A 27762-nucleotide genomic window follows, 5' to 3' on the forward strand; every position below is an offset into this window, starting at 1 on the left:
GGTTTTGAGTGTGTTCAGTTCCAGATTGTGTTCTTTACCACCAACCACAACCGAGCAGACACGCGAGCTGGCTATATCTGCCAGCAATTTACTCCGACGACAGATATCAGTTCTGGCAACGAACCTGCAGTGGCCTGCCAAGTTCTCTTTTCTCCTCAGACCAGCGTAACTGCAATTCAGAAATAAACAGAAGCCAAAGTCTTAGTCTCAAAATATTGCTGCCAAAGTTTCCAAGAGTCAGTTTTTGTCCGTCACAAGAAGCTATAGAGCAGCTCCTCCTGCTTTTATACCCTGTGGGGTGTGGCTCCGTGACTCAGCACTCTCTAGGCCTGTCCCACCCCTTCTTTTGCGATGCCTGGGATCTAAGCAGGACTGATTGTCAGCTGCTGCGTCTTGAGGCATTTCCTGGGAGGGGGAAGGTGCGGGAGAAAGAGGCCTCGTCATCTCCTCCACCTGGCCTGCCTCTGGGACCTGGAGCAGAGCCAGAGAGGAAGGTCCTGCAGAGGGAAGCCCTGTTGGCTCTTCCCCCTCACTCTCTGAGTCACTCTCTGCCAGGAGGCCCGGCTCGGGAGCTGAACACACAACAGATTGTTTTGGTCGCACCACAAGGCTAGTCGTTCGACCTCTCGTCTATATGCGGATTCGTCATTGTCTCGAATGAGACCAATCACTGTTGTGTCATCTGCGAACTTCAGTAGTTTAACAGATGGATCGTTGGAGATGCAGTCATTGGTATACAGAGAGAAGAGAAGTGGGGAGAGCACACAGCCTTGGGGGGGCCGTGTGCTAATTTTACAGGTATCTGATGTGATCTTGCTTAATTTCACCTGCTGCTTTCTGTTTGTTAGGAAGCTTGTGATCCATGTACAAGTCTGTTGCGGTACCTGTAGCTGGTTTAGCTTAGTTAGAAGAGTGTCTGGAATGATGGTATTGAATGCTGAACTAAAGTCTACAAAGAGGACCCTTGCATAGGTCTTTGGAGACTCAAGATGTTGTAGGATGTAATGCAGAGCCATATTAACAGCATCATCTGTTGATCTATTTGCTCGGTATGCAAATTGCAAGGGGTCTAACAGCGGATCCGTGATGGTTTTCAAGTAGGAAAGCACTAGCCTTTCAAAGGTTTTATTGAAAATATGGCTGAAGATGGGGGCCAATTGGTCAGCACAGACTTTTAAGCAAGGAGTTAATATCAGAGATAATATCAAATGTAATGGAACTTTATTGTCTCATGTTCCTCTTGTAATTTTATATCAGGGTTTACCAATAGGCAGCTTCCACAGCTTGACTTTCAAAGCAAACAGACTTTCATACCATTTATTATTTAGGGATTGCTCACGATAGCTGTTTCAGGTAGTCAGATACTCCTATGATCCCCTCTGAGTAGTCACTTCTTAAACAGGAACTATTTATTTCATACTCTTCAACCTTTAACAAATTACGATACATCCTAAATGTGCAATTTTTCTTGGAGTAGCTTATCCCTGCTATTTCCAACCTTGTGTACAGCTCTAAGAACTATGTATAAATTAGATATTTAAGGAAAAAATGTTAAGACTCCAGGTTTCTCTATTTATCACAGCTGATTTCCCTTTTTATCTCTGCAGTGTAGACATCACTGTTTCAGATGATCAGCCTTCTTTCACAGAGGTGTCAGACATTCCTTCAAAGGATGCTGGTGTAAAAACAGAGATGATCGATAGAGAAACAACAGCACAATCACCAAACACTTCAGAGGTTGTCGGGCAAATGCTACAAGACGAAATGTTTAAGCTGATTCAGGTGAAAATATAACATTATGAAAAATCTAAGCATATGCCTTAGAACAGAGTTCCCCAATTTTTCCGGGTTGGTAGCCCAGGGAGGGGGGGAGAGAGAAAGGGGATGATTTTGTGGGAGGGGAAGGATCATGTACACATGTGTGTACGTTCACCTGTTGCTCATGCGAGTGGGGCCACAAGTGCCTGCAACAACGCTCATATGATTTTATTTCACTCATGTACTTCAGTTTCCAGTGGGAATTCAGGCCATACCAATGTTTTTTTAATGAAAATGGGTGATGCTTTGAAATGCATAAGGTGTTGAAGTTCTTAAGTATTTTTCATATTAAGAAGTCACTATATTATCCTCTATATTATCCTCTATGTTATTGTTCGTTGTTTTTGAGAGTTGTATTTCAAAATTAAAATGGGGGTGCAGGAGACCAGAGGATTCCAGAACTAATGTTTCTGTAAAACTCAGAACATAGTAAAAAACATTTCTTTGTAGAAGTACGTATGCAAAATATTTTGAGTTTGAAATATTTTGAGTTTGAAGTAGACTATTAAACTCTCACCAAAAGTGTTCCGGGATCATTCCCACCTTGTTAGAAATTTTTCATGTCCAGAAAAGCCTACTTTGAATTCAGAATGCTTCCAGTAAATTTAAAATAGCCAGTTGCATTAGAAATATTTTGCTCAATGCAGCTGTACTCCTGTATTATGCCTCAGAAGTTGGCAGCACCAGCCAACCATGACCACTTTGAAAACTAAACAGGATCAAGCTTGATTGGTACTTGTTTGGTTATTTTAGCTGATGGCTAAACTGGGAAGAGAATGGTTGATGATTAAACATCCCAGAGGATAATGACAGATGAATTCGGTAATGCTTCCAAGAATAGCACATTTCTGGTAGTTGAGTTTGAAGTCAGAGTTTCTTTATTCTTCAAATAATCTGTTGACTGCAAAGAGATTAGAGCAGGGGTAGTCAATCTTTTTATACCTACCGCCCACTTTTGTATCTCTGTTAGTAGTAAAATTTTCTAACCGCCCACCAGTTCCATAGTAATGCATCGTGTATCGTCGTCTGCGCATGCCTCTTGCGCATCGTGGATTGGGTTTGAGGGGGGATGCCGGCTACCAGCTCTGCTTGTCTGTTAGAGCTGGGTGGTGTGGGGGCGAGATGCAGGAGCTATTCTGGAATGAGGCTCTTTTGTTTCCTGTCGCACTATAGCACCATTTAGTTTCACTTACGTAACGTGAACTAAACTTATGCGCGGGCGGTACAAATAGTATATTTTCAGGAATTTAAATTGTCACGGGGAATTTTATGAAAACCTAATGAAAATGTTTTTAAAGAATGCTGTGAAAATTTTTTAAAAAGTCAATTAAATTAAAAAAAAGGAAAGTGCTTCAGTATCGGACAAAACCCCTACCGCCCACCATGAAAGCTGGAATGCCTACTAGTGGGCAATAGGGACCAGGTTGACTACCACTGGATTAGAGGTATAGCTGCAAGTAAGCCTATTTGGAACAATCCTATTTACCCTTCTGTGCATTAGATGTACAACTGAAGTGTGACACAAGTAATTGGTTTCTGAAATGTTTTTACAGATGAGTAAAACACAATGAAAATTCTACAAACACGCTACCCATACTTCAAATATAAGTTAAAACTATGCCTAATGTGGCTATGGAGTAAAATATTTGGTATTAGTTGGGTCCTAACTTTACTGCCCTTAAAATTATCTCCTGTACTTAAATTACTGATCATTTTTTCTAAAACTTGATGCAAGGGTCATAACAACGTGATTATTGAAGAAGGATAATATTTTGGCTTTTGCCTGTTCAAATATGATAACTGCAGAGTTGCAAATATTTTCCGTAATAGGTTTTAGCTAAGACATATTTTTAGTAAATGTATTAATTTCTTATATTCTAGCTACAGCAGATTAACTATCTGAGCCTCATGCAAATAGTTGGATTTGCCAACTTGCCAAATACATTACAGCAGATGCAGCAATCTCAACCCTTTCCGTTAGGAAGAAACCAGGCTTCAAACACGGAAGCGAATAATATCCATCTATCTCCCCCCATGCAGCCGGCAGGGGGTGTTCAAAAACCTACTGACCATCAGCAACCAACTCTGGAAAACAATTGGAATGTTGGTCAGAAAAATAACAGTTCTCGGGAAGAAAAGAACTTACCTGATCAGAACCAGGATGGAAACAAAATTGTGAGTTGCTGAGATTTTTAAAATGTGAAAGCTCGTATTACAGTTTTTTTTTTAATGTGATCATCAAGCAGTACTATAACAAAAAACCTTACATCGTTATCTTTTGCCTTATTTAGAGATCTGTGCACATGAATGATTCTTCAGCGTTACGAGAGGGTCAGTCTGTTGGTGCAAGATTGATACTGCCATGTCAAAGCTCACCTCGTCTGAATCCAGCCAGGCCATTCCCTCTGTTGTCTATTTCCCTAAATGCTGAGAAGAAACCAAAGCTTATTCCATTGGCAAAACCCTTAAATAATGCAGAGGGATTTCCTTTGCTTAAGCTAAAAACAAGTTATCAATTTCAGGCACTCAATTTCTGCCCGGTAACCCCCTGCAGATCTTCTGGACCATCGTCAAGACCAAGAGAAGCCTGGGGCCCCCCATCTTCTTTGGCACAAAATCCTCCCAGTTTACAGATGTCAGAACCCACAAATGAGACAGGAGCACATCTAAACTTGAACCGTTATGATCAAAACATTATAAACCAGGCACAAGAACAGGCAAAGCGTTGGGCAGAACCAGTCAAGATGGGGATTTCCAAACAGTTTCCTGTAGATGAATATGGAAAAAAGGAAGATTCAGCACCGTTACAACCCTTCCATGAACATCTGAGGGCAGAAAAACCATTGGTTGACAATGAAATCAATTCACATCAAGCATATGGGACTTTTACTGAAATTCCTTTGCTTTATCTAAAAACCAGCCCACAATCCAAATGTTCACCAAGTACATTTACAACAAAAATCACAGATTGCACAGCACCCCTTGGACAGACAGGGTTACCATTGCTTTATTCTAATTTGCCTCCACTAACCAAGGTAATGGCTTTATAAAATATGTGTATTGTTTTAAGGTAGATGTCATAACAGCCCTTTCACTCAAGTTCATCAATGAAGTGTTTCGCAACTTGATTTGCTCCCCAAATATTGAAAGGGAAACTTGCATTTATTTATAATCTCTTCTGTTTTATGAACAGTTTCAGATACCGAAACTCATTCCCCTTCAAGATCTGATTGCATTTGAACAAAGCCAGCATTTTGTTCAGTACCCACAGCATAAAGACCCTCCCAAGCCGATGCAGTTATTGAAAGCTAATATTAAACTAAATGAAACAAGACAAGTGAGGAGTAATAAGAAAAGGTAAAGACCAAACATTTAATCCTACGTACCAAAATCTGATCACAGTTGCATTAGTTCTTGCACTAAAGAGAGAAGAATTTTTCCTGTAAAGTAACAAATGCTGCAATTAGAGCAGATGTAGTTTCTCCATAGGTTAAGAAAATATTGATTACATTTCTGTGTGACCTGATAGTTGATATAGCTAGTTCTATTCTTGTATTGTCTCATCAGGTTATTATATATCTAGCACCATCTTCCTGAATCTACCAATCTAAGCAAAGCTATCATTCTGCTTTGGAGGCTCTATGCCTATTCTGGGAATTTTTCAAACAACCTATTTCTCTATTATTATCACACTAGACAGAAGAGACGTATTGAAAATCGGATCAAGGAGAAGGAAGAAAAAATGAAAGCTGTTGCGACTAATCAACAAGATGATTCTTCTGTTCTTCCTGATGCTGTAAAGCCAACAAAGGCAAGCAATAAGAACATGTTAATTTATAATTATCTTCATTATATTGTTTGGTTTTAAAGTAAAATATAGGAAAAAATAATAAGGTAAAATATCGTATAGAAGTGGACTAAGTGATGCACTAGTTCACTTTTTTCTTATTTTATTTATTTATTTATTTATTTTGATTTTTATACCGCCCTTCTCCCGAAGGACTCAGGGCGGTGTACAGCCAAGTAAAAATACAGTATATACAGATTAAAAGAAATTAAAAGAAAACACATTATATTGTGGCCGAAAATTTAAAACAGTTTAAAATCTTAAAATATAAATAACCCCAATAAAAATTTTAATCCAGTCCCGCTTGAATGAATAGGTGCGTTTTCAGCTCACGGCGAAAAGTCCGAAGATCAGGTACTTGACGTAAACCAGGCGGAAGTTCATTCCAAAGCGTAGGAGCTCCAACAGAGAAGGCCCTTCCCCTGGGGGCCACCAACCGACATTGCTTGGCGGACGGCACCCTGAGAAGGCCCTCTCTGTGTGAGCGTACGGGTCAGTGGGAGGCAAAAGGTAACAGCAGGCGGTCCCGTAAGTACCCGGGTCCTAAGCCATGGAGCGCTTTAAAGGTGGTAACCAGAATCTTGAAGCGCACCCGAAAAACTACAGGAAGCCAGTGCAAGCTGCGCAGGATTGGTGTTACATGGGAGCAACGAGTTGCTCCCACTACTACCCGCGCAGCTGCATTCTGGACTAGCTGCAGCCTCCGGGTGCACCTCAAGGGCAGCCCCATGTAGAGAGCATTGCAATAGTCCAGGCGGGAAGTGACAAGGGCATGAGTGACCATGCATAAGGCATCCCGGTCAAGGAAGGGGCGCAACTGGCGCACCAAGCGTACTTGGTGGAAGGCCCCCTGGGAGACGGCCACAAAATGACCATCAACCGCCACCCGCCCATCCAAGAGGACACCCAAATTGCGCACCCTCTCCGTTGGGGCCAATAACTCGCCCCCCACAGCCAGCCGCGGCTGCAGCTGACTGTACCGGGGTACCGGCATCCACAGCCACTCCGTCTTGGAGGGATTGAGCTTGAGTCTGTTTCTCCCCATCTAGACCCGTACGGCTTCCAGACACCGGGACAGCACTTCGACAGCTTCGTTGGGGTGGTCCAGGGTGGAAAAGTACAGCTGAGTATCATCAGCGTACAGATGATAACTTACCCCGAAACCACTGATGACCTCACCCAGCGGCTTCATGTAGATGTTGAACAGGAGGGGCGAGAGAATCGACCCCTGAGGCACCCCACAAGTAAGGCGCCTCGCGGTCGACCTCTGCCCCCCTGTCAACACCGTCTGCGACCGGTTGGAGAGATAGGAGGAGAACCACCGATAAACGGTGCCTCCCACTCCCAACCCCTCCAACCGGTGCAGCAAGATACCATGGTCGATGGTATCAAAAGCCGCTGAGAGATCTAATAGGACCAGGGCAGAGGAACAACCCAGGTCATCCACCAACGCGACCAAAGCTGTCTCCGTACTGTGACCGGACCAGAAGCCGGACTGGAATGGGTCTAGATAGACGGCTTCATCCAGGTACCGGGGAAGCTGACCTGCAACCACACTCTCTACAAACTTCGCCACAAAGCGAAGGTTGGAGACTGGACGATAATTTCCCAAAATAGCTGGGTCCAGGGAAGGCTTCTTGAGGAGGGGTCTCACCACCGCCTCCTTCAAGGCAGCGGGGAAAACCCCTTCCAACAACGAAGCATTTATAATTCCCTGGAGCCAGCCTCGTGTCACTTCCTGAGTAGCCAGCACCAGCCAGGAAGGACACGGGTCCAGTAAACATGTGGTCGCATGCAGCCTCCCCAGTAACCTGTCCACGTCCTCGAGAGCCACAGTCTCAAATTCATCCCAAACAACCTCAACAAGACGTGCCTCTGCCATCCCACCTGGATCATCGCAATTTTGGTCTAAACTATCCCGAAGCTGAACGATTTTATTGTATAGATAACCGTTAAACTCCTCAGCACGTCCCTGTAGGGGGTCATCCCGTCCCTCCTGATGAAGGAGGGAACGAGTCACCCAGAACAGGGCGGCTTATCGGTTATCTGCCGATGCAATGAGGGTGGAAACGTAAGAACGCTTCGCCTCCCTCATTGCCACTAGGTAGGTCTTAGTAAAAGATCTCACTAGTGTCTGATCAGCCTCGGAACGGCTAGACCTCCAGGTACTCTCCAGGCGTCTTCTCTGGCGTTTCATCTTTCTCAGCTCCTCAGAAAACCAAGGAGCCAATTGAGATCTACGCCGGGTCAGAGGCCGCAAAGGCACGACACGGTCCAAAGCCCCAGCCGCGGCCCGCTCCCAGGCCGCAACTAGTTCTTCAGTCGTGCCGTGGGCAAGATCCTCAGGGAACGGCCCAAGCTCCGTCTGGAACCTCTCAGGGTCCATCAGGCGCCTGGGACGGAACCAACGTATTGGCTCCGTCTCCCTGCGGTGGTGAGCGGCGGTCCGAAAGTCCAGGCGAAGGAGAAAATGATCTGACCATGACACCGGTTCAGTCACTAAATCTCCTAATTCCAGATCATTAATCCACTGTCCAGAGATGAAAATCAGATCTAGTGTGCCTCCCCCCATGTGTGTAGGGCCATCATTTACTTGAATCAGGTCCATGGCCGTCATGGAAGCCAGGAACTCCTGAGCTACCGTCGATGACAAGCCGGCCGATGGCAAGTTGAAATCCCCCATAACCAAAAGTCTGGGAGTCTCAACTGCCACCCCGGCAAGCACCTCCAGCAGCTCAGGTAGGGCTGTAGTCACGCAGCAAGGAGCCAGGTACGCGATCAACAGACCCATCTGATTCCTATGGCCCCACTTCACAAGGAGGGATTCACAACCAGCTATCTGAGGCACAGTGGACTCCCTCAGCTCTAGACTTTCTTTAATCACAACCGCCACCCCCCCACCCCTACCTTGGGCCCTCGACTGATGGAATGCACGGAAACCCGGCGGGCACAGTTCAACCAGGGGAACACCCCCCTCTGTGCCCAACCAGGTCTCCGTAATGTCCGTAAAATCCGCGGACTCCCTCTGGATAAGATCGCGAATCAAGGGAGCCTTGTTAACCACGGAACGGGCATTGCATAGCATCAGCCGAAGACCCAAGCTCTGAGGATCCTGACCATCCGGGGAACGAGTAAGGACTGAGGGGCCGGAGCACGTGATCGCTTTAAGACATCGAGCACGTGCTCCCCGAGAATGATACGACCCCTTGCCTCCGCCATATCTGCCTCTCCCACTTACCATACAGATGGAATAACGCACTACGCTTTGAACATCCCCCTCCCCCCCTGTCTTCGGAACCGATGAAATCGTGCCGTGAGCATGCACTGGGACTGGACATACTTTCCTTAATGGGCTTCCTCCCATACCTATCAATCCCCTCCCCCCCTTAACCCCCCCCCCCCGGCGGGCTACCCCCATTTCCCGACCTCACCCTCCCACCCCTTAAAAATTCCCTATTTAAAAAACCCCACAGGTTCTTCTTTTTCGCATGCCACCTCTGTGGGTCCCAAAACCCGTCATAGAGGCCGGCCCTCGGTAGTGTGGAGGGCCATTCCTGCGAGGCGGGGGCACCTCGCAGTTGCAAGAGTTCATGAGAAGAATAGCGCATAGCAGTAAAAGATAAGATTGGCAAAAAGGATGGTCCATCTCCGAGTGGCAAAGATGATGGCGATTAGATGATAGATCCAAATGATGATAAACTTGGATAAAAGGCAGGCCTAAAAAGATGACACAAGGCAATAGTCCAGAATGCTGATAGTCCCAATAAGGGCAGACAAGAGTAGAAAACACAGAACAGTCCAGATGATAGTCTGTCGGAAGTCTGAAGCAAGCATCCTGGAATGAGAAGTGGGGGGGTGTTCCAGTCGTAGACGATGTCGGCCTCCGTCCCCCATTGAAACTACTGCCTCTTCTAAAAGGCCCAAGGACCAACCACGGCCAAGAATCCCAAGCTGGCCAGAAGAGGCGTAGTAGATGATAAACCATCAGAGGGGGACTACAAGCAGATGAATCCATAGTACCTCCATTGCCTTCCCACTGTCCTCCAACCATCACCTCCAAACCAAGTCAGAAGGCACAGTCCGGGGGCCCCTTCAGCTCCAACACCCCCTAGTACATCCTCACCCGGTTCGGAGGCCAGGTCTCTCCAAACCTCTCCTTCCGAGAGGCCAAGCCTGTCCAGCAGGTTGAACCTCCCCAAGAGGCAGGAGGATATGAGGGCGCCATGATCACAATCTGGCAGCAGGGAATAAGCCATAAACGACTTGGCCGGAAGCAGATGAAACGCCTCTATTGCTATTATCCAGGTCAGGGTAAAAAACCTAGATCCGGACAACACAGCACAGCCAGAGGTTAAGATGTAATAAAAACGGAGGCACACCAGCCGGGAGATGTAAAAACCCAGCGCCAACTGCAAGGGCCGGCTGAAGCGTCGGCCGAAAAAAACGCTACTCATCGCCCCACTCCCAGGCCTGCAAAAACATGGCCGCCGGAGTTCCGCCGTCTGCTTACGCGGCTCCGTTCTCAGCAGCCGTGGGCTCGAAAATGTCCGAAAATCTCTCCCACGGCTGCCTACCAGATGACAATCTGGGCCGGAGACAGCAGACGGCTAGACGGGCGGCTCACACATTGCCATCCTCGGAGGGCCCTCCAAAACGCCAGGACCGAATCTTCAACACTGCGCCATCTTGCGCATGCGCAGAACCAGAGTGTTCTTATTCATTCATTTTCACTCTGGACTTGATTTGATATAATATGGTCAATGCATGATAGTTCTACAAGAAAACATTATATCGTCTTATTTAGGAAAAAAGCATCAAATATATCTTGTTAGAATATAGATTTTCCAAATTGAGAAAACAATTCAGCACGCAGCATATACATTTGAACTTGACAGCTTCATATATTCCCTTTGCATTGTTTTTGACTGATGATGGGACTCACAGAAGCAGATTAAATGCGGTGGAATGATATGCTATAGAAAATGGTAACTAGGTAATTTGTTAATTGAAAAACATACAAGTTGTCCTCAGTTAACAGTCAGCAATTGTTTGAAGTGCTGAATGAGTGGAGGTTATGACCAATCCTCGAAGTTCACCTATTCCAGCATCTCCATGGTCACATGATTGTGATTTGAGTGCTTGGTTCACATTTATGATTGCAGCATCTTACAATCAAGCTATCACAGTTTGTGATCCTCGGTGGCAACTTCCCACAATAAAGTCAATGGGGAAACCACCAGGGAAGGTTTTAAGTTGTTTGGGTACATCCTTCCCACCCATATACCTTTCCTAAGTTTCCCTTGTCCAGCACCTCTTCTTATTAATTGTTTCAGATTTGATGGGATGTGTGTGTGTGTGTGTGTGTGTGTGTGTGTGTTTGTATTTTAAATGTTGTGTTTTACTGGTGTTTCTGCATTTTAAATTCTGAATTTGTTTTATTGGTCTGGGACTGTAATTAAATCTTGCTTAATTTTCTTGTTCCCTAGTAATATATACTGAAAAATTCTATTAGTACGCTGAAGTATATTATTAACATTAAATCACTTGTATAAGTTTAATCATATTTGTTCTTGCCTCAGGAATCCCAAGCTGAATTAGGCGTTGGCCCATGTGATGCCAATTCATTACTGAGTAAGTTTTTTCAGCAAAATTGTCTTGAAAGATGGAAAATTCTTTCCAGGATATCACAGTTTTATATTTCTTTTGAATGGCAATGGTTACCTATATAGACTGGGAATGGAATTTCTCCCTAGCTATCTTTGCTCAAATGATTCATGAAAAACTTTCAGAAATCTGTCTTGGCCTCTATATTTAAGTTCTTTTTTTACTGATAGTGTAATTCCTGGTAAGAGATGCATTTTCAAACAGGTCCTGGCTTAGAGTTCTAGTGTTTCAATTGTGCTTATAAATTCTACTAATTTCCCTTTAAAGTACCATATGCTAATTACAAGAGCATTGTGGTCACTGTAAGAGGGAACAGAATAATTGTTTATTGTTTATGCATGTATTGAATTTATATCCCATGTTTTTTGTCCATGCATCACCCTAATACAGACTATAAAACATTAAAATAAATATGGTACATTGTAATTTAAATCAGGGGTCTCCAACCTTGGCAAGTTTAAGACTTCAACTCTGGCTGAGCAAAGCTGGCTGAGAAATTCTGGGACTTGAAGTCCACAAGTCTTAAAATTGCCAAGGTTGGAGACCCCGATTTAAATCATAGGTTAAATTAAAAACCATCATCATTAGAGCCCGTTCTGTTAATAATTGGATAGCTTGTCATCTTCCTGAACATGAGGAGTGAGGGCCTACCCCCTTAGTTGATGGGAAGGAAAAATCCTGGAAAAATCCTTCCTGTGTTTCTTCAACAAGGAAAAGCAATTCTCTTCTCACCATCAACTGATTAGCTGCTAGTTGCTTGGACGGAGCAGAGAAATGCAGATTTATTTACTCTTGTAATGAGGATGCATAAAATGTCATCTTAAAATTGGCTCTAGTTCCTAGATTTATTGCTATAGCTAAAATAATTAAACTCCCTTCACAGGCAGTGGATAGGAAGCTTTTAAATACAGCCAGGCTTGGGTGGAATTAGCATTTGACAGTAAAGCTTTATTACCTCATGTCTCTTTTTAATCCATCTCCCTCTCCTCTTTTAGCCTCTCACACTGCAAAATTGAGCTTTACTGACTTCAGCGTGCTTCGGAACAATGGTACGTCAAGACGAGTGTTCTGAGAAGCATCAGGAGACTTGCTCTCGGATCCCATCTACTTGTTTTCAGCATTAGAAAACTAAGGGAAAAAATGCAGGTGGTAAACACAGTTTGGTAGGCAGACCTGTACAGGAAAGAAATTAAACATGGGTAGTGTTCTGTTCATATTCTTCATAACCACCACCCCCTCCCTTGAGCAGATAACTAGTTTTTGTCCACTTTCAGGCAAATGGCTGAAGTGACGCAATTAGCAATAGCTTATGAAATAGTGTTTTTGTTTTTGAATTGGATAATAATCCTATCTTTCTATTATTTTAGAATCCAATACGTATATTTCATCAGCGGCACTACATTACCTGGCTTCTGTAGGAAAAAAGACTGCAGATCTGCAGAACGCTAGCACAAATACAGACACTGGTAAAACTCTTGCAAGAAATCATTGTGACTGTTTTTTTAAAGCTTTGAAAATGAAATGGTTTCACACTATCATAATTTGCATTCTCTAAGAGCACAAATGTATGTCCATTTTCTCAAATAACATTGATTGGTAGATTGCACAGTAACAATTGTGTAGAATGGTGGATTGCAAAGTAACAATTGTGTAGAATGGTGGATTGCAAAGTAACAGTTGTGTAGAATGGTAGATTGCAAAGTAACAATTGTGTAGAATGGTGGATTGCAAAGTAACAATTATGTAGAATGGTGGATTGCAAAGTAACAGTTGTGTAGAATGGTGGATTGCAAAGTAACAATTGTGTAGAATGGTGGATTGCAAAGTAACAGTTCTGTAGAATGGTGGATTGCAAAGTAACAATTGTGTAGAATGGTGGATTGCAAAGTAACAGTTCTGTAGAATGGTGGATTGCAAAGTAACAGTTGTGTAGAATGGTAGATTGCACAGTAACAATTGTTTAGAAGGGTGGATTGCAAAGTAACAATTGTGTAGAATGGTGGATTGCAAAGTAACAGTTGTGTAGAATGGTGGATTGCAAAGTAACAATTGTGTAGAATGGTGGATTGCAAAGTAACAGTTGTGTAGAATGGTGGATTGCAAAGTAACAGTTGTGTAGAATGGTAGATTGCAAAGTAACAGTTGGGTAGAATGGTGGGTTGCAATGTAACAGTTATGTAAGATAAATGCCCAGCCAAACATTTTCGTTTCTGCATTTCAAATTTGTTCTGCCCTGCAAAATTATCTAACCTTTCACTCCTGAATAAGTGCCTTTATAATAATTTAGCAGGATACATTCTCTTGATTCATCTTGATCTTATGTTTTTCTCATGGGAATAAAGTTCTGAAATCATCTCAGAATATACAAACTGTATCAGAAGAATTAATCGATGAATCTGTTGGGAATCAATCAGTCATTTCTGCTTCTGCATCTGTAACAGGTGTGTTTTCTTTCAAATTATTTTTGAAGAAGCACAAAATTCTGTGTTTCAGAAATAAACAAATATTATCATGGTGGGGTCCAAAGCTGTGAGCCTTTTGCTGACATAAAAGAGGGAAGAAAACATTTTAATTGAGTTTTATTCTCCCATTGCTATTTTCTTCTTCGCAAAGCTGTCCCCAGGGGTGAATTAAAGAGGGGCTGAAGGAAACTGTATAGAAATTATAAGAAAGAAATAAGAAAGAAAGAAAAATTAAATAAAGCCAAAAATGCCCAGATCTTGTGAGAGTTCAGAAATTTTGCCACTGACAAAAATTTTGCAATTTAGTTTAAATGCCAAAGCGTCACAATATCAGGTGAGACCCTGGTGTTGAGATTTTTCTTTTAAAATGTTTATTTTGTGAAGTCTGTTTCCTCAGAAATTCCCAAATATTGTTTTATGGGGAACGGATCAAAACAATCTTCCTGTCTGGGAGCAGGAGATATTTCTAAATAGTCATCAAAGGCAGATAGATCATCCACTCAAGAATCAAGCGGCTCTAAATTGATTTTTTTTTACTTTAAATTTATCCATAAGATACTCGACAATTCTTAATAAAATCTAATTATTCCCAGAAGTATCTCTGATAAATGAAAAATAGAATGTTTATCTGCTAAAGCTTTCTGACTTTATATATGTTTTTCTCATCAATCAAGTTGAAAAATCACATCAGGATGTTGTAACAGACTCAGAACAAATAATTGCTGAAACTAATAAAACTCAGCCAATCGTTTTTGCTTCTGCTTCTGCTTCTGCTTCTGAAACAGGTGTGCTTGCTGCTATCTACTCTGTGAAAATACATTACAAAATTTCACTGTCTTTAAATTTTAAAAGATAGATAGTTTTATAATATTGTGCAAAGGAATATTTTAATTTATCCAATGAATGAGTGGCTACTGTTTTTATTACTATTATATAATGCTGTGGTTGATTTATATGTCATTGTTCTCTTAGCTGTATAACTTGTGATTGTTGTACAAAATATAGAACTCTTGAATATTAATATTAAACATGCACTTAAATTTACATTTAATGACGGGTGTGCATACGAATTCAGTGTATCCAAAGCATGCTTAGTATTTTTTTTTTTTATTCCTGAGTTTAGAACTTAAAATACATAGAGAAAATCGGAATATCTGCAGTTGTTATCTTGATTGGACTTTAAGATTAATTTCAGGATGCTTTTTGATAGTTGTAGTCATACTCAAACCCTTTTGTGAGGAGGGTAAAAGTCACCATAGGTGAAGCAAGGAAGCAGCTACCCAAACGCAGTATTTTCTAATATTTTTTCATAAAGTGAGGCTCATTTGTTTTCAAGTAAATTTGGCTTAAGGCTCATAGCACAGTATTTTTTTTCTCGTGTGCAGCTGTATTTCTAACTTCTAAATTGTAATTAAACCATGCCATCAACTTTAAGCGACAGTAAGATGCGTCAAGGGCCTTAACAAAAGAGTTTCAGGAAACACACGAGATCTTAGAAGTCAGCTTACTTATCCTTTATTTGTTTGTCAGAAAAAAATATCTTGCTTTGCAATTACATTTTTAGCATTTCAGTATTCATTGCAATGCTGAATATCTTTCCAAGTAGCTTTTTCAGCTCTCCGAGTTGAGTTAACCTTAGGTGACTTTTAACCATGTTCTCTTTTTCTTTAGAACTGTTGCCTTCTTGCGTTCCTCAGGCTTTGCCGCCAGAGCTGTATTTCAACTTTAAGTCAGCCAGCGCAACTACAGAGACACCTTTGCCATCTTCGTCTGATTTGGTCAGTCAATGAGAAACATCTCCTGAAAATGCAGCCATCTGTCTAAACCAGGGGTGAAACTGAAGACCCGGGGGCTGGATCTGGCCCGGGGGGTGGGGTGCTTAGATCTGGCCCACGGGGTCGCCCTGGAAATAGCAAAGGACCAGCCCACGGTGCCGCACACGGCCTTCCCAAGCTCCATTTTTGCTGGCAGAGGGTTGCAGGAGGCCGTCGCAGCCAAAAACAGAGATTGAGAGCCTGTTTTCTCTGGCAGAGCTCTCAGGCCACTACAGGCGCTCCCGACATGAGTGACATCAAGCTGGCCATGCCCACCCTGGCCATGCCCCCTCCCCCTCAAGGTCAAACACTACCCTGATGTGGCCCTCAATGAAATCGAGTTCAACATCCTTGGTCTAAACTATTCATAAATTTTTCAGTTATGGGAGGAGAGAGGTTCAGTTCTTCAGTGCAGTTTTATAAAGATTTAATCATTTAAGCTTGTTTGCTACCTAGAATTTGGTTTGTTTATCTGTTTGTTTGTTTGTTTGTTTGTTTAAATATATGGTGTAGGCTGAACAGAAATATATCAGTGTAACCGATATAGAATCTGGTGATCTTCTCAAGAATTTTCCAGTTAAATCAGAGCCTGCTGCACCGCCTGTTGTCACGCAACCTGTGATGTCTGAATTCCCGGCTTCTACAAAACGGTATTATCCAAAAGTCTCAGTTACCAGTGTATTACCACTGGATGAATTTGAGAGACAAGGTAAATGTCTACAATTTTTGTTCCATAACAATTTGCTTTCAAAATGTACTTAGGGGAACGCTGGGGGAGAAGGGGATCATTTAAAACCTCACAGGAATGTAACATCTGGTTCCCTCTATGCCAGGGGTCTCCAACCTTGGCAACTTTAAGCCTGGCAGACTTCAACTTCCAGAAAGTTGGCTGGGGAATTCTGGGAGTTGAAGTCCGCCAGGCTTAAAGTTGCCAAGGTTGGAGACCCCTGCTCTACACTGAGAGCTTGATGGCACTTTGTGAGTACACTTTGAAATTTTGTAAAGAAATAAAACTTTATTGTGACTTTCAATTAAACCCTTTTCAAGTAGTCCTCAACTTATGACCACAATTTAGCCCAAAATTTCTGTTGTTAAATTTTTCCCCCTTTTTCGACCTTCCTTGCCACAGTTGTTAATTGAATGTTAACTGAGGTTGATTAGTTAGTAACCCGATTATTAAGTAAATCTGGTTTCCCCGTTGACTTTGCTGGTTAGAAGGTCACAAAAGGTGATTGATTACCTGACCTTGGGACACAGCAAAGATCTTCAATATGAATCAGATGCCAGTCATCTGAATTTTGATCACATGATCATGGGGATGCTGCAAAAGTCATAATTGAAAAAGATCCTAAGTCACGTTTTCAGCACTGTTGTAACTTTGAACGGTCACTAAATGAACTGTTGTAAGTTGAAAGCTACCTGCAATTGGCTGCATTTAGAAATATTTCGTACTTTTTATGTCTTTGTTTGATTGAAAGAAAAGAGTCTCGAGATTGAATTAGCTCTACTACCACCAAGAATAACAGAGGAAGAAACTGCTGGGGATCATCTTACCTCAAGTCTCCTTCATGAAGATTTTTCCAGTATTTACACAGGACAGTTGGGTCAAAAGATCAGTAAACAGCATTTTTCTGGAAAACTACAAGAAATGGATAGACAACTATCGTACTTACAAAATTTGGCAGAAGAAATGGAGAAAGAATATAGCACTACCAAATTGGTATATGTCACTTCATGTTTTTATTTTAAATCCTTCTCCCCTTGGTAATTATATATATGTGTGTATATGTGTATATATGTGTGTGTGTGTGTATTGCAATTATATGTGCTTTCAACTGGAGGAGAACGCACATGTCTTTGATATGATACAAGATTCCTTGCTAGTAATGAGTTGCTTAGGAAACTTTGTGTGAAAGTTAGGGGTATAAATGAATTTACTGTGATTGGAAAAAATACTTCATTGATTAGTAATCAATTCAATTATAATTAAATTTAATCAATTTTAATAAAAAAATTAAATGCAAACCAATATGTAAAGTGTAGAATTTTATTACTACTTTCATCGGACAGATATTGGAAAAAAATAATAAACTGTAATAAACAGTGTTAAAAGCATAGATATCTGTCTAATTTATAAAAGAAACATCTGCAGATGTGAACAAAAATCAGCAAAGGAGAGGTGTTTTTTTTTAATATTAACAGTTGTATGTTTTCAATATATTTGGGTTAACCTTAGACTTGTGTATTAACTGAAATGGAAAAGAGATGCTCAGAAAAGACATATATATTATAATATTTATTATATATAGATGTAGGTGAGAAGTGCTGCATGTCACAAGTTTCTCTTTTTTACAGTTTGGGGAAACAGCAAAAGATGTCAGTGTGATACCTCAGCAAGAAGAAGATGACATATTGTTCTTTGCACCAGGTGTTCAGCTTTGCAAAGCAGGTGAGTTTACTAATCGAGGGTTGGGTTGAAGATATTCTGACTGTATGGCAATTTGATATGGAAGGGAATAGATGATTCAGAATATATCTCCCTTTACATAATAGGAACACATAGAAGTGTTATAGAACACAAAAGTGCCTACCGTTCCTGTCCTATTGTTCCCTTCATTATATCAAATTAACATAGCTGTTGCATACTTTTACTTTTATATATATATATATATATTTCTTTTATGATGTGTTGTTTTTTTATGTCGATGTTTGTGTATACTGTTGTGACTAAATGAAATAATTTTAAAAAAGGTTTAGAAGACATATAGGGAAGAAGAGAAGTCTGGTCTTAGGTTTCAGTGCGGATCAGAATTTCCATCACTAAGCAGTGCAGTCATAAATCACAATGCCATTTGACTGCATCACTTAATAAAAGCAATTTGAGCAATCCCGGTTGCTAACATAACCCAAGGATGAGGTGGGATCTTAAGTTCACATGGTTGCAATTTATGATTTTCTACAGGATTCCCCATTGACTTTGCGTGTGGAAATTAGCAGGGAATGTCAGAAATGATGATCATGTGACTGTGGCGTGTTACAGTCATAGTCACCTAATTGTGATCAAGTGACCATAGGGATATTGCAACAGATGGAACTCAAAGGACCAGTCATAAGAACCATTTGTTCAGCACCATCATGCCTTTGAACGGTCGCTGAACAATAAAATGCCATAATAAAACTGCACTCAATTCTTCTTATACTTGCTGTAAGAGAGGAACATAGCTTCTATCCTGAATGTCGCATAGCTTTTTATATGGTACTCCTTTTAACTTTGGTTCCACTCTGTTCTTCTGTTCAACTAGAACGTTATTCAACCCATATAAGAGTGGAGAATTTTACAGAGGAAAAAGACTTCTCAGAAGCAGAATCATCCCCAAAGGATTTCATTGCCTTAAAAACACCTTCTGTTTCACCTTCAGTATCAGCTGCTAATCATCCCAGGATCAACAAGTTGTTTTCTGGTACTACTCTTTCTTGGTTTTTGCGGTTTTTTTTAAAAAAATTTGTAAATTATCTTTTTAGTTGTTTATGGAATATGTTATTTGCTAGTAGCATATCCATATTTTTACATTAAATTCAATCAGGATAGAGCTAGAAGGGACCTTCGGGCTTTTAGCACGTAAGGAAGTCTCCTTCAGTGACCCATAACATTCTTTGACTTGACTTGAAAGGAAATACCATTTTGAGTGATTAATATTTTAATTAATTTTATTAATAGACCAGGCTAAAAGTTGGCTTATTTTTTATTAACCCTAAAAGTTAGTGATGATTTTTGTTTTGTTTTTTCATAGACATTAGTTTTAAAATGGAAGAACAAGATGAGAGGTATGTATGAGAAAATATTTCAGAAGCATTTACTGAAGTGGGGAGACTCATATTGGGGGACTTTCCTACTACTTCGCTATCAGTATACCAGCTTTGGAAATAGATTCTATCCTCTACTTAGTGGCAGATTTCAAAATGATGGGAAGAAGTTCTTTTATATTGATTATAGAGTACTTACTAAACTTTTTATCAAAAAGCCAAATTTGACTTAAAGCTTTTCCTTAGGACACAACCACTCATTCAGCAAACATACAAAGATCATGATGACACTGAATGAGGGGGACTTGTAATCAGTTCAGACATTCCAGCCATCACTGCTTTCCTGGGTTCATCGAATCACAATCTGGGCGCTCAGTGCGCAACTCATGATTATGGTGTTGCAGCAAGCCATGGTCATGTCATAATTTCTAACGTTTTTCCAACTTTTCCACAATCAAAAACAATGGAGAAGCTGGCAGGGAATCAGAAATCTCTCCTACCACTTTTTCGCCCACCCGCAAAATGGGGGCCTGCCTGCAGCACCCCTTATGCTTCTCCTGTCCTGTTTGGCCTGCTGGCTCTGTCCCACTGCCTGTTCCCAGCAAGGCCTAGTGAGTTCCATTTGGCAGATCAGGTTCTACTGCTCTGCCAAGCTCACCGTGTCCATCTCAGAACTGTGCCTTTGCCTAGCCCCAAATCCCAGGTCAGCAGTGGGAGGAAGAAGATGGCAATGTCAGGCAGGGGTGCCGAGTAGGCCACTCTTGTGACCTAGGCTCAGTTAGGCATAAAAGACACACAGTCTTAAACAAACCTGTTTTATTATAACAGCTGGGAATTACTTCATTCCCACCTTAGTCCAAATTAATTCCAAAACAAGTCTTTCAGAAAAAGTCCTTCAGCCTTATCACAAACCTTTGTCTTCTTTGGCACCCTGCCAAAGGCTTTTCTAGGCAAAGTCCCATGAAGTTCAGAAACAAGAGATACCAACTATAAACAAATGTAGCAACGTTGCTTTCCTACGAAGAGCCCAAGAGCGTTGCTGCTCTTTTAAGCCTTATGGGAGGGGCCAGTCATCTCCTGGCCTTACTCCCGAGTCGTCCTTTTTGCTTTAGCTGCTCTTGCCTTCTGGCAGCTCTTCACATGTGTGACTAGGAACAGGCTCCTCCTGTTCCTCTGCCTCTCTGCTGTCTGCTTCTGGAGACTCCGGAGTCCGTGCATTCCTCCCAGATGGCCCTGGCCCCATCTCTGCCTCCGACACAGAGCCTTCGTCCGGGCCTTCCCCTGACTCCAGGACTGGCCACTATCCTCCCCAGCCTCCTCACTGTCCAACTGGTGGACCACAACAGTAACGTACAGGGTAACCGATAAGACAGAGGAAATAGACATGAGGAGCTGGAGTCCGCATTCTGGTTGTAGATGCAGACTGGTTGCCAAGAACCTGAATTCTGATCATGTGACTGATGGGGTGCTATAATAGCCATCACAACCATTTTTTCAGTGCCTTGTAAGTTCGAAAGATTGCTGAATGATTAGACATTAAGCAAGGATGATCGAAGTGTGAGAAAATGATTAAAATCCATCTTTTGCCTGCGCTTGTATATTCATAGCATCTGTCCTTATATTTCAGTTACTGTTTTATGTAAAGGTTTAGAAGTGTCATTGTGATGTTATTTGATCCCTGTGTGTATGTTTAAAAGTAGCTTTCCAGTTTGCAGCAATTTAATTAGGTTTTTTTTCGATAGATGTTCAGAAGATCACCTTCAAATCACTGGCTTGAGTGATATTTTGGACATCATTAATGATCTTATAGTGGAGAATGGTGTTTCTCCTTCAGAGCTGGGCCTTACAGAAATTCAAGCTAAAAAAATGGCCAGGTAGTTTTACATTGATACTTTCAATACCTTTGAGCTACGTACTCAGTGGTGGGATTCAGCCAGTTCGCACCACTTCGGGAGAACCGGTTGTTAACTTTCTGAGCAGTTTGGCAAACTGGTTGTTGGAAGAAATCATTAGGGCAGAGAACCGGTTGTTAAATTACTGGAATCACACCACTGTACGTACTGATGATGCCGTGTTGCAAGTGTTAGGTTGTATGAGATCTGATAAACAGCAGTTGTTTTTGGGTAGGAAAATACAGGAAGTAGATGAATTTACTACCTGTAGTCATTCTTGTTATAATATATACACATGAAGAAACCAACTTCATTGTAGATGCACTGCCCTTGATGCATAAAGAGTCACTGTTCAATTTTAACTGTGTGGTGACTGGTGATTCTGAACAGGGATGCTTACTTCATGTGCATCCAATGACAAACAGACTATGAATGAATCAATATCCATGGGCAAATGGAATTGCTAGTTTTTATATTTAGGATTTCCACCGATCAATTAAATAATCAGGACTAGTGTTTATCTCTAAATCAGGGCTGTCAAACTCGCGACCCACGGTCCAGATGAATCACGCACTAACCACGCCCATGCCCAGTTTAGTGAAGGGGAAAAAAGTCACGATAGGTCACATGACGTGACACAATTTTGACACCCTGCTCTAAATGACAATAGAAAAGGGGGAAACAACACTTTATGTATGAATGGCAGCCATGATTTTTTCTCCTGTAAATTACAGCAGTTTGTATTATTTTTACTATGACTTATTTCACCCCCTCCCTTAAATAACAATGGCCTTAGCAACTTCTGGCTGTTATTACAAATCCAGAAATAGTTTATTTCCACTGTATGATTCTGGAGTCATTAAACATTTGGTAGCAAAATATGCTTAAAGGCACCTATTCCTATCTTAGTTAAGAATCATGATGTAAGAAAATGTCTAAGACTCTGACTTTGTTATTTCAGTCGTTCAAATATACCACATAAAAAGACGAATAAAGCTGAGGAGGATAAAAAAGAGTTACATGCTTGGATGAAACGAAAACGAAAAGAGAGACTTGCCGAATATATGCAAACACTGTCTGAAAAACGGGCAAAAGAGCACAGTCCATTCCATTCGAGAAAGATGGTAAGGCTATTTGCGTTGAAATATTAAAAGTACATTAAAAGGAGAAATTTTATCAATATGAATCTCTGTTCTAAAATTGTATTTCTAAATCTGGATGGCCACTTCTTCAGAAAGATGGCAGATCAATTATAAAATCAAATGTGAGAAGAAATAATAAAGATGCATAATCATAATAATTCTGGAAGATGAATTTACCCACTGTAAATTCCTTTTTAAAAATTACAGCATTCCACTGAAAATTTCTGGCCTCCAGCTACCATTTTTATTCATTTCTACATAATATGCCTGGATCTCATGCAGACTCAGATAGTTCAAAGGAAAAAGAAGGATGGAGACCGCAAGGCATAATTTTGTTATGCAGTGCATCCAGCTCTCAAAAACAAGCAAGCAAAAAGACATGGGACCTGTTTTATATCTGGTTAAATAAGTAAAAGAAATAGTATAAAAATTAGAAATATTATAAAAAGCCGTGGGAAGGGTGCCCTAGAGAGGGGAAAGTCATGGAAGGGTATTAAAAAACCCGACCTGAGCTATGGGGTGGGAATGGGGAGACAGTGTAGCAGATATCCAGGAAAGTAGGGAGAAAGGAATCCAAGATGAAGCATAGGTGGAAGATTGAAAGATGAAACAGTTCTGTATGTAGAGAAAAGATTTTGGTTTTGCACTTGAGCACCTTCCTCATAGCAGTTAATTTTGGTGGCGCCTGAGATACAGATACATCTTAAAAATCCAAACTGTGCATACAGTTTGTGCATATACACATCAAGAGCAGAGGTGGTGCAGTGGTTAGAGTGCAGTACTGCAGGCTACTTCAGGTGACTGCTAGCTGCAGTTCAGCAGTTCAAATCTCACCAGCTCAAGGTGGGCTCAGCCTTCCATCCTTCCGAGGTGGGTAATATGAGGACCCAGATTGTTGGGGGCAATAGGCTGACTGTTATGACCCAGGCCCAGGTAGGTAGTAGAAAACTCAGTCAGTGAAAAAACAAACAAACTTTATTCAAACAGCTGAGAATTACTAAATACTCAACTAAAGTAGTTCAACTAAATTAAATCAAATTCCTCCCAACAAAAATTCCTCAATCCTATCGCAAACCTTGGTCCAATTAGGCAAACTGCCAAAGGCCTTTCTTGACAAACATTCAGAAGACACCGATACAAAAATAAGTGCAAGAACACGAAGTACTAAAAATAATTGCTACCAACTTGCCTTCCATTGAGGACCTGCATACTGCACGAATCAAGAAGAGGGCCGTGAAAATATTTGCAGATCCCTCGCATCCTGGACATAAACTGTTTCAACTCCTACCCTCAAAACGACGCTATAGAGCACTGCACACCAGAACAACTAGACACAAGAACAGTTTTTTCCCGAAGGCCATCACTCTGCTAAACAAATAATTCCCTCAACACTGTCAGACTATTTACTGAATCTGCACTACTATTAATCGTTTCATAGTTCCCATCACCAATCTCTTTCCACTTATGACTGTATGACTATAACTTGTTGCTGGCAATCCTTATGATTTATATTGATATATTGATCATCAATTGTGTTGTAAATGTTGTACCTTGATGAACGTATCTTTTCTTTTATGTACACTGAGCATATGCACCAAGACAAATTCCTTGTGTGTCCAATCACACTTGGCCAATAAAATTCTATTCTAATTCTAATTCTATTCTACTAATGTTGTTTTCCGGCAAAGCCCAAACGCCGTTGCTGGTCTGTTTTAAGCCTTATGGGAGGGACCAATCATCTCTTGGCCCTACTCCCGAATTGTCCTTTTTGCTTGAGCTACTCTTGCCTTCTGGCAGCTCTTCTCATGCGTGAATTAGGAACAGGCCCCTGTTCCTCTGCCTCACTACTATCAGTCTCTGGAGGCTCTGGAGTCTGCACCTCACTCCCCAATGCCCCTGGCCCCACCTCAGCCTCATCGCTGTCCGACTCCATTGCCAGCTCCGCAGGCTGCTGGTGGACCACAACACTGACTCTGTAAACCACTTAGAGAGGGCTGTAAAGCACTATGAAGTGGTATATAAGTCTAAATGCTCTTGCTATACACTCCCCCACCCCACCAAAAAATGCGAAGAGTTCTCATTCACCCATGGTATATTGCTACATTATCCCTCAGAGTTTAATGAGATGCAGCTCAAGTGCTGCAGAGTGTTTGTCTCCCTGGTACAGCAGCTAAGTTAAGCCCAGGCATTTCTTATAGTGGAGATGAATGGCTCTGTTTGCTCAAGCAGAGAGGAAAGGGGAGATTTCCCATGGATTTCTCCATTCTCCAAGGCCACAGTCTTCCAGCTAATTCTGAGAAGACGGAAACATCAATTTCTCCCCTTCCGGTTGGCAAAGAGAGAACCATAATTCATGAGAAATGTTATCTTATGATTTGTGGTTTTAAAACCCTGGATTCTTCAAATTCATCCATCATCTGTAGAAACCTAAGCGAGAGTAATTCAACATTTCTCTAGGTTTCTATCTTTGTCAGCATGATTCAGAGGGAATGGCTGTTGTCCAGGAAGAACAGGCCGTGCCAGGAGACTTTAGACTTACAATGTTTAAAAAGCTCTGCAAGGCCATGATGGGAAATTCTGCTGTATGAAACAATAACATTAAACAGTTGGAAATTGTCATCTCTAAGGACAAGGGAAACTTTAAAAAATAATCTTGATGGTTAAAAAGTGAGCTTTTCTTTAGGAGCCAAATATTTATTTCAGCCATCGTCCAACATAAAGTACAACCAGGAAAAATTACATCCATTTCAATAATAACACTTTCACTTATAAGAGGTATAAAATAACTAAAAGTTAGGATTACTAACCCAATGCTAAATACTAATACTAAAACACTCAAATCTTTATAAACCCATCTTAATATTAATGTGAAGGGTATGGACCAAAGGAACAGGGACCCAGAAGGCTGGGAGGGGGGAGGATTTAAGAACAGATAAATTTAAAAAATACATTTATAGAATTATTTCTCTGTAAAATTATTCAAACCCAGTAGTCTTACTTGTTTCAAATGTTAATTTTTACAGAGCAGAATCTAGCAATGAATGTAATAAACAGTAAGCATTTCATCAGTAAATTTCCTGAGAATAATACTATACTCCCTCAGTTCTCAATCAGAAGAGTTAATCACTGCAGACCAGATAACTGATATCTATCTATCTGTTTGCATTTTTTGTATAGCCCCTTGGACTGTCAACACGAGAGATTAAATTACAACAGAAAAAGAAAAAGGAGAAAGATAAGTATGTTATTTTTCAAGAGCTTTCTAGACTTTTAATCCATTGTATGTGGCAATTGAGCTATTAAGTGAAAATTGTCTACATTTCCCCATATATTTGGTCTGTCAAATTTTATGAATGAAATGGAATGAAATAATTCTAGAATAAGGCATTTGAATTCTATGCCCCAGGGATAAGATGAAAGAAAATATTGGGAAAATTTTGAGTTGAACTGTTAACATCCAGTGGAAAGAGAAACTTTGTGTTGGGGACATTATAAAGCAATTCTACGGCATTCATTCTGTGGGTAAATTCACTCTGCTATAGACTTGAATCTTTTGGGAATTCCAAATTCCACATTGTTTGGCATATTTCTATATTTTAAGAGAACATATATCACTATATATCAATTTTTCTACAGATTTTCCTCAGCCACTTTCATTGTTACCAAATTATTTAGTATTTTTGGTCCTCTTGTCTCTGACCTTGTTTGTTATATGGCAGTAGAACAGAAAAAATGTCACTTTCATACACTCCTTTACAGATTGCAGGTAGTCCTTGATTTATGACCATAATTGAGCTCAAAATTTCTGTTGCTAAGAACAGTTGTGAAATGAATTTTGCCCCATTTTACAACCTTGCCACAGATGTGTTAAGTGAATCACTGAAATTAGTATCACGGTTTTTAAGTGAATCCCTATGGACTTTGCTCATCAGAAGTTTGCACAAAATGATCACATGATCCTGGGACATTGCAACCATCATAAATATGAACCAATTGTCAAGCATCGAATTAATCACGTGACTATGGGGAGGCTGCATTGGTCATAAGTGTGAAAAATGGTCATGAATCACTTTTTTCAGTGCTGTTCTAACTTTGAACAGTCACTAAATGAACTGTTGTAAATCAAAGACTACCTGTACTTCTACTAATATATTTTTCTTATATACAGAATATTTTATGTGTCTCCTTTTTTCCCCACAGTAGTGACAAACTTAGACTGCTTTTAAATAACCTAGAAGGGATGTTTGTTAAAAAAGAAATATCTGCAATTGTTGAGTAGTTACTAGATAAACTGGCCCATTTGCTTTCTCTGAAGGGTCCTGCTATCTGAACATCATAACTTAAGAGTCAACGAAGCTCTCAGCCTGATGCATGACTTGCTGTCTGAAACTGCGCAGCTCCCTTCCAGTAAATATAAACCATCATCTGGAAGAAAATCTTCTTATGATTTTAAGCAGCCACGTATCACTTCTGCTGGAGGGTAACGTATCGTAAAGTAGTATTGTCATTAATTTTCCTGCTTCATTCTCAGATTTACCAATGCGACAATACTGTGCAGGGCTTGTCAGACAGAAGTCTGAGCACAGTTGCTCTTACTCCTAGAAAAGAAGTATTGCCAAATTAGAGCACTAATTTTAACTTTTAATTTCACAGTGGTTCAGTATCATAGCTAATGGCAACATACGGAGGGATGGTTTGACAAACTTATTTTGGGTGTTCTGTTTCAAAATTGCTGGCAGACAGATGCAGACCCAGTATGCCGAAACTGAAATATTTACTACCGTTTAAGAAGTTAGCAGTCAACAGGAAAGTAATTCAAATGCCTAGCAGAGAATGGTTGCCTGAGAAATGCCAGTACAGTCCAAAGAGCACTAGCATAGTCCCAATACATTCCAAGAGTCACAGAAAGCCAAATTAGATACTCAGGCAGTCAAAGGGCCCAAACAAGAAAGAGGAACAAAAGACAGAAATGAGGTGTCAGGGTTCCAATGCAAAAAATGGCTTCCAGGCCTGACACTAGGATTCCAAACACTTGTTTCCAAGCAAAGCAGCTCTTCTGCAGACACCTGGCTGCAATCATCCATGCCTCACCCTTAGCCTTGCGACCAGCCTATATATTCTAGTTTATGTATTTTCAAAAAGTTCTAGAATAATGATTGCAATTCTAAAAATACGATATATATTTTTTTACTGAAGTTTCCATGGAAGGAGTAAGCCATTTGCCAAAGTTGGTTTGGGTCCAGCAAGATCCCTTTCAAATCTGTCTTGTGACACCGCTCGGAAAAAGGGTAAGAATGCTTTTTATCATGCCAGTTATCA

General features: G+C 41.0%; 1 protein-coding gene across 6 annotated transcripts in view; it reads left to right on the forward strand.

Moving 5' to 3' along the window:
• Positions 1 to 27762, forward strand: part of CPLANE1 (ciliogenesis and planar polarity effector complex subunit 1) — an 83367-nt gene that overhangs the window by 51499 nt on the left and 4106 nt on the right. For 4 of the 6 annotated variants that reach the window (XM_058170110.1, XM_058170111.1, XM_058170114.1 and 1 more), the window contains 20 exons: positions 1608 to 1782; positions 3700 to 3993; positions 4110 to 4853; positions 5012 to 5175; positions 5515 to 5629; positions 11245 to 11296; positions 12325 to 12378; positions 12697 to 12795; positions 13672 to 13770; positions 15463 to 15569; positions 16119 to 16314; positions 17084 to 17325; positions 17961 to 18054; positions 18908 to 19066; positions 19397 to 19430; positions 21152 to 21283; positions 22263 to 22425; positions 25621 to 25682; positions 26759 to 26923; positions 27640 to 27731. In XM_058170110.1, the coding sequence (XP_058026093.1) occupies positions 1608 to 1782; positions 3700 to 3993; positions 4110 to 4853; positions 5012 to 5175; positions 5515 to 5629; positions 11245 to 11296; positions 12325 to 12378; positions 12697 to 12795; positions 13672 to 13770; positions 15463 to 15569; positions 16119 to 16314; positions 17084 to 17325; positions 17961 to 18054; positions 18908 to 19066; positions 19397 to 19430; positions 21152 to 21283; positions 22263 to 22425; positions 25621 to 25682; positions 26759 to 26923; positions 27640 to 27731 (3242 nt within the window). The remainder of the gene's footprint in view (positions 1 to 1607; positions 1783 to 3699; positions 3994 to 4109; positions 4854 to 5011; positions 5176 to 5514; positions 5630 to 11244; positions 11297 to 12324; positions 12379 to 12696; positions 12796 to 13671; positions 13771 to 15462; positions 15570 to 16118; positions 16315 to 17083; positions 17326 to 17960; positions 18055 to 18907; positions 19067 to 19396; positions 19431 to 21151; positions 21284 to 22262; positions 22426 to 25620; positions 25683 to 26758; positions 26924 to 27639; positions 27732 to 27762) is intronic. The other 2 variants (XM_058170113.1, XM_058170112.1) reach the window with 2 other exon arrangements.

Source organism: Ahaetulla prasina, chromosome 2, assembly GCF_028640845.1.
Source record: "Ahaetulla prasina isolate Xishuangbanna chromosome 2, ASM2864084v1, whole genome shotgun sequence".
In the NCBI taxonomy this organism is placed as follows: domain Eukaryota; kingdom Metazoa; phylum Chordata; class Lepidosauria; order Squamata; family Colubridae; genus Ahaetulla; species Ahaetulla prasina.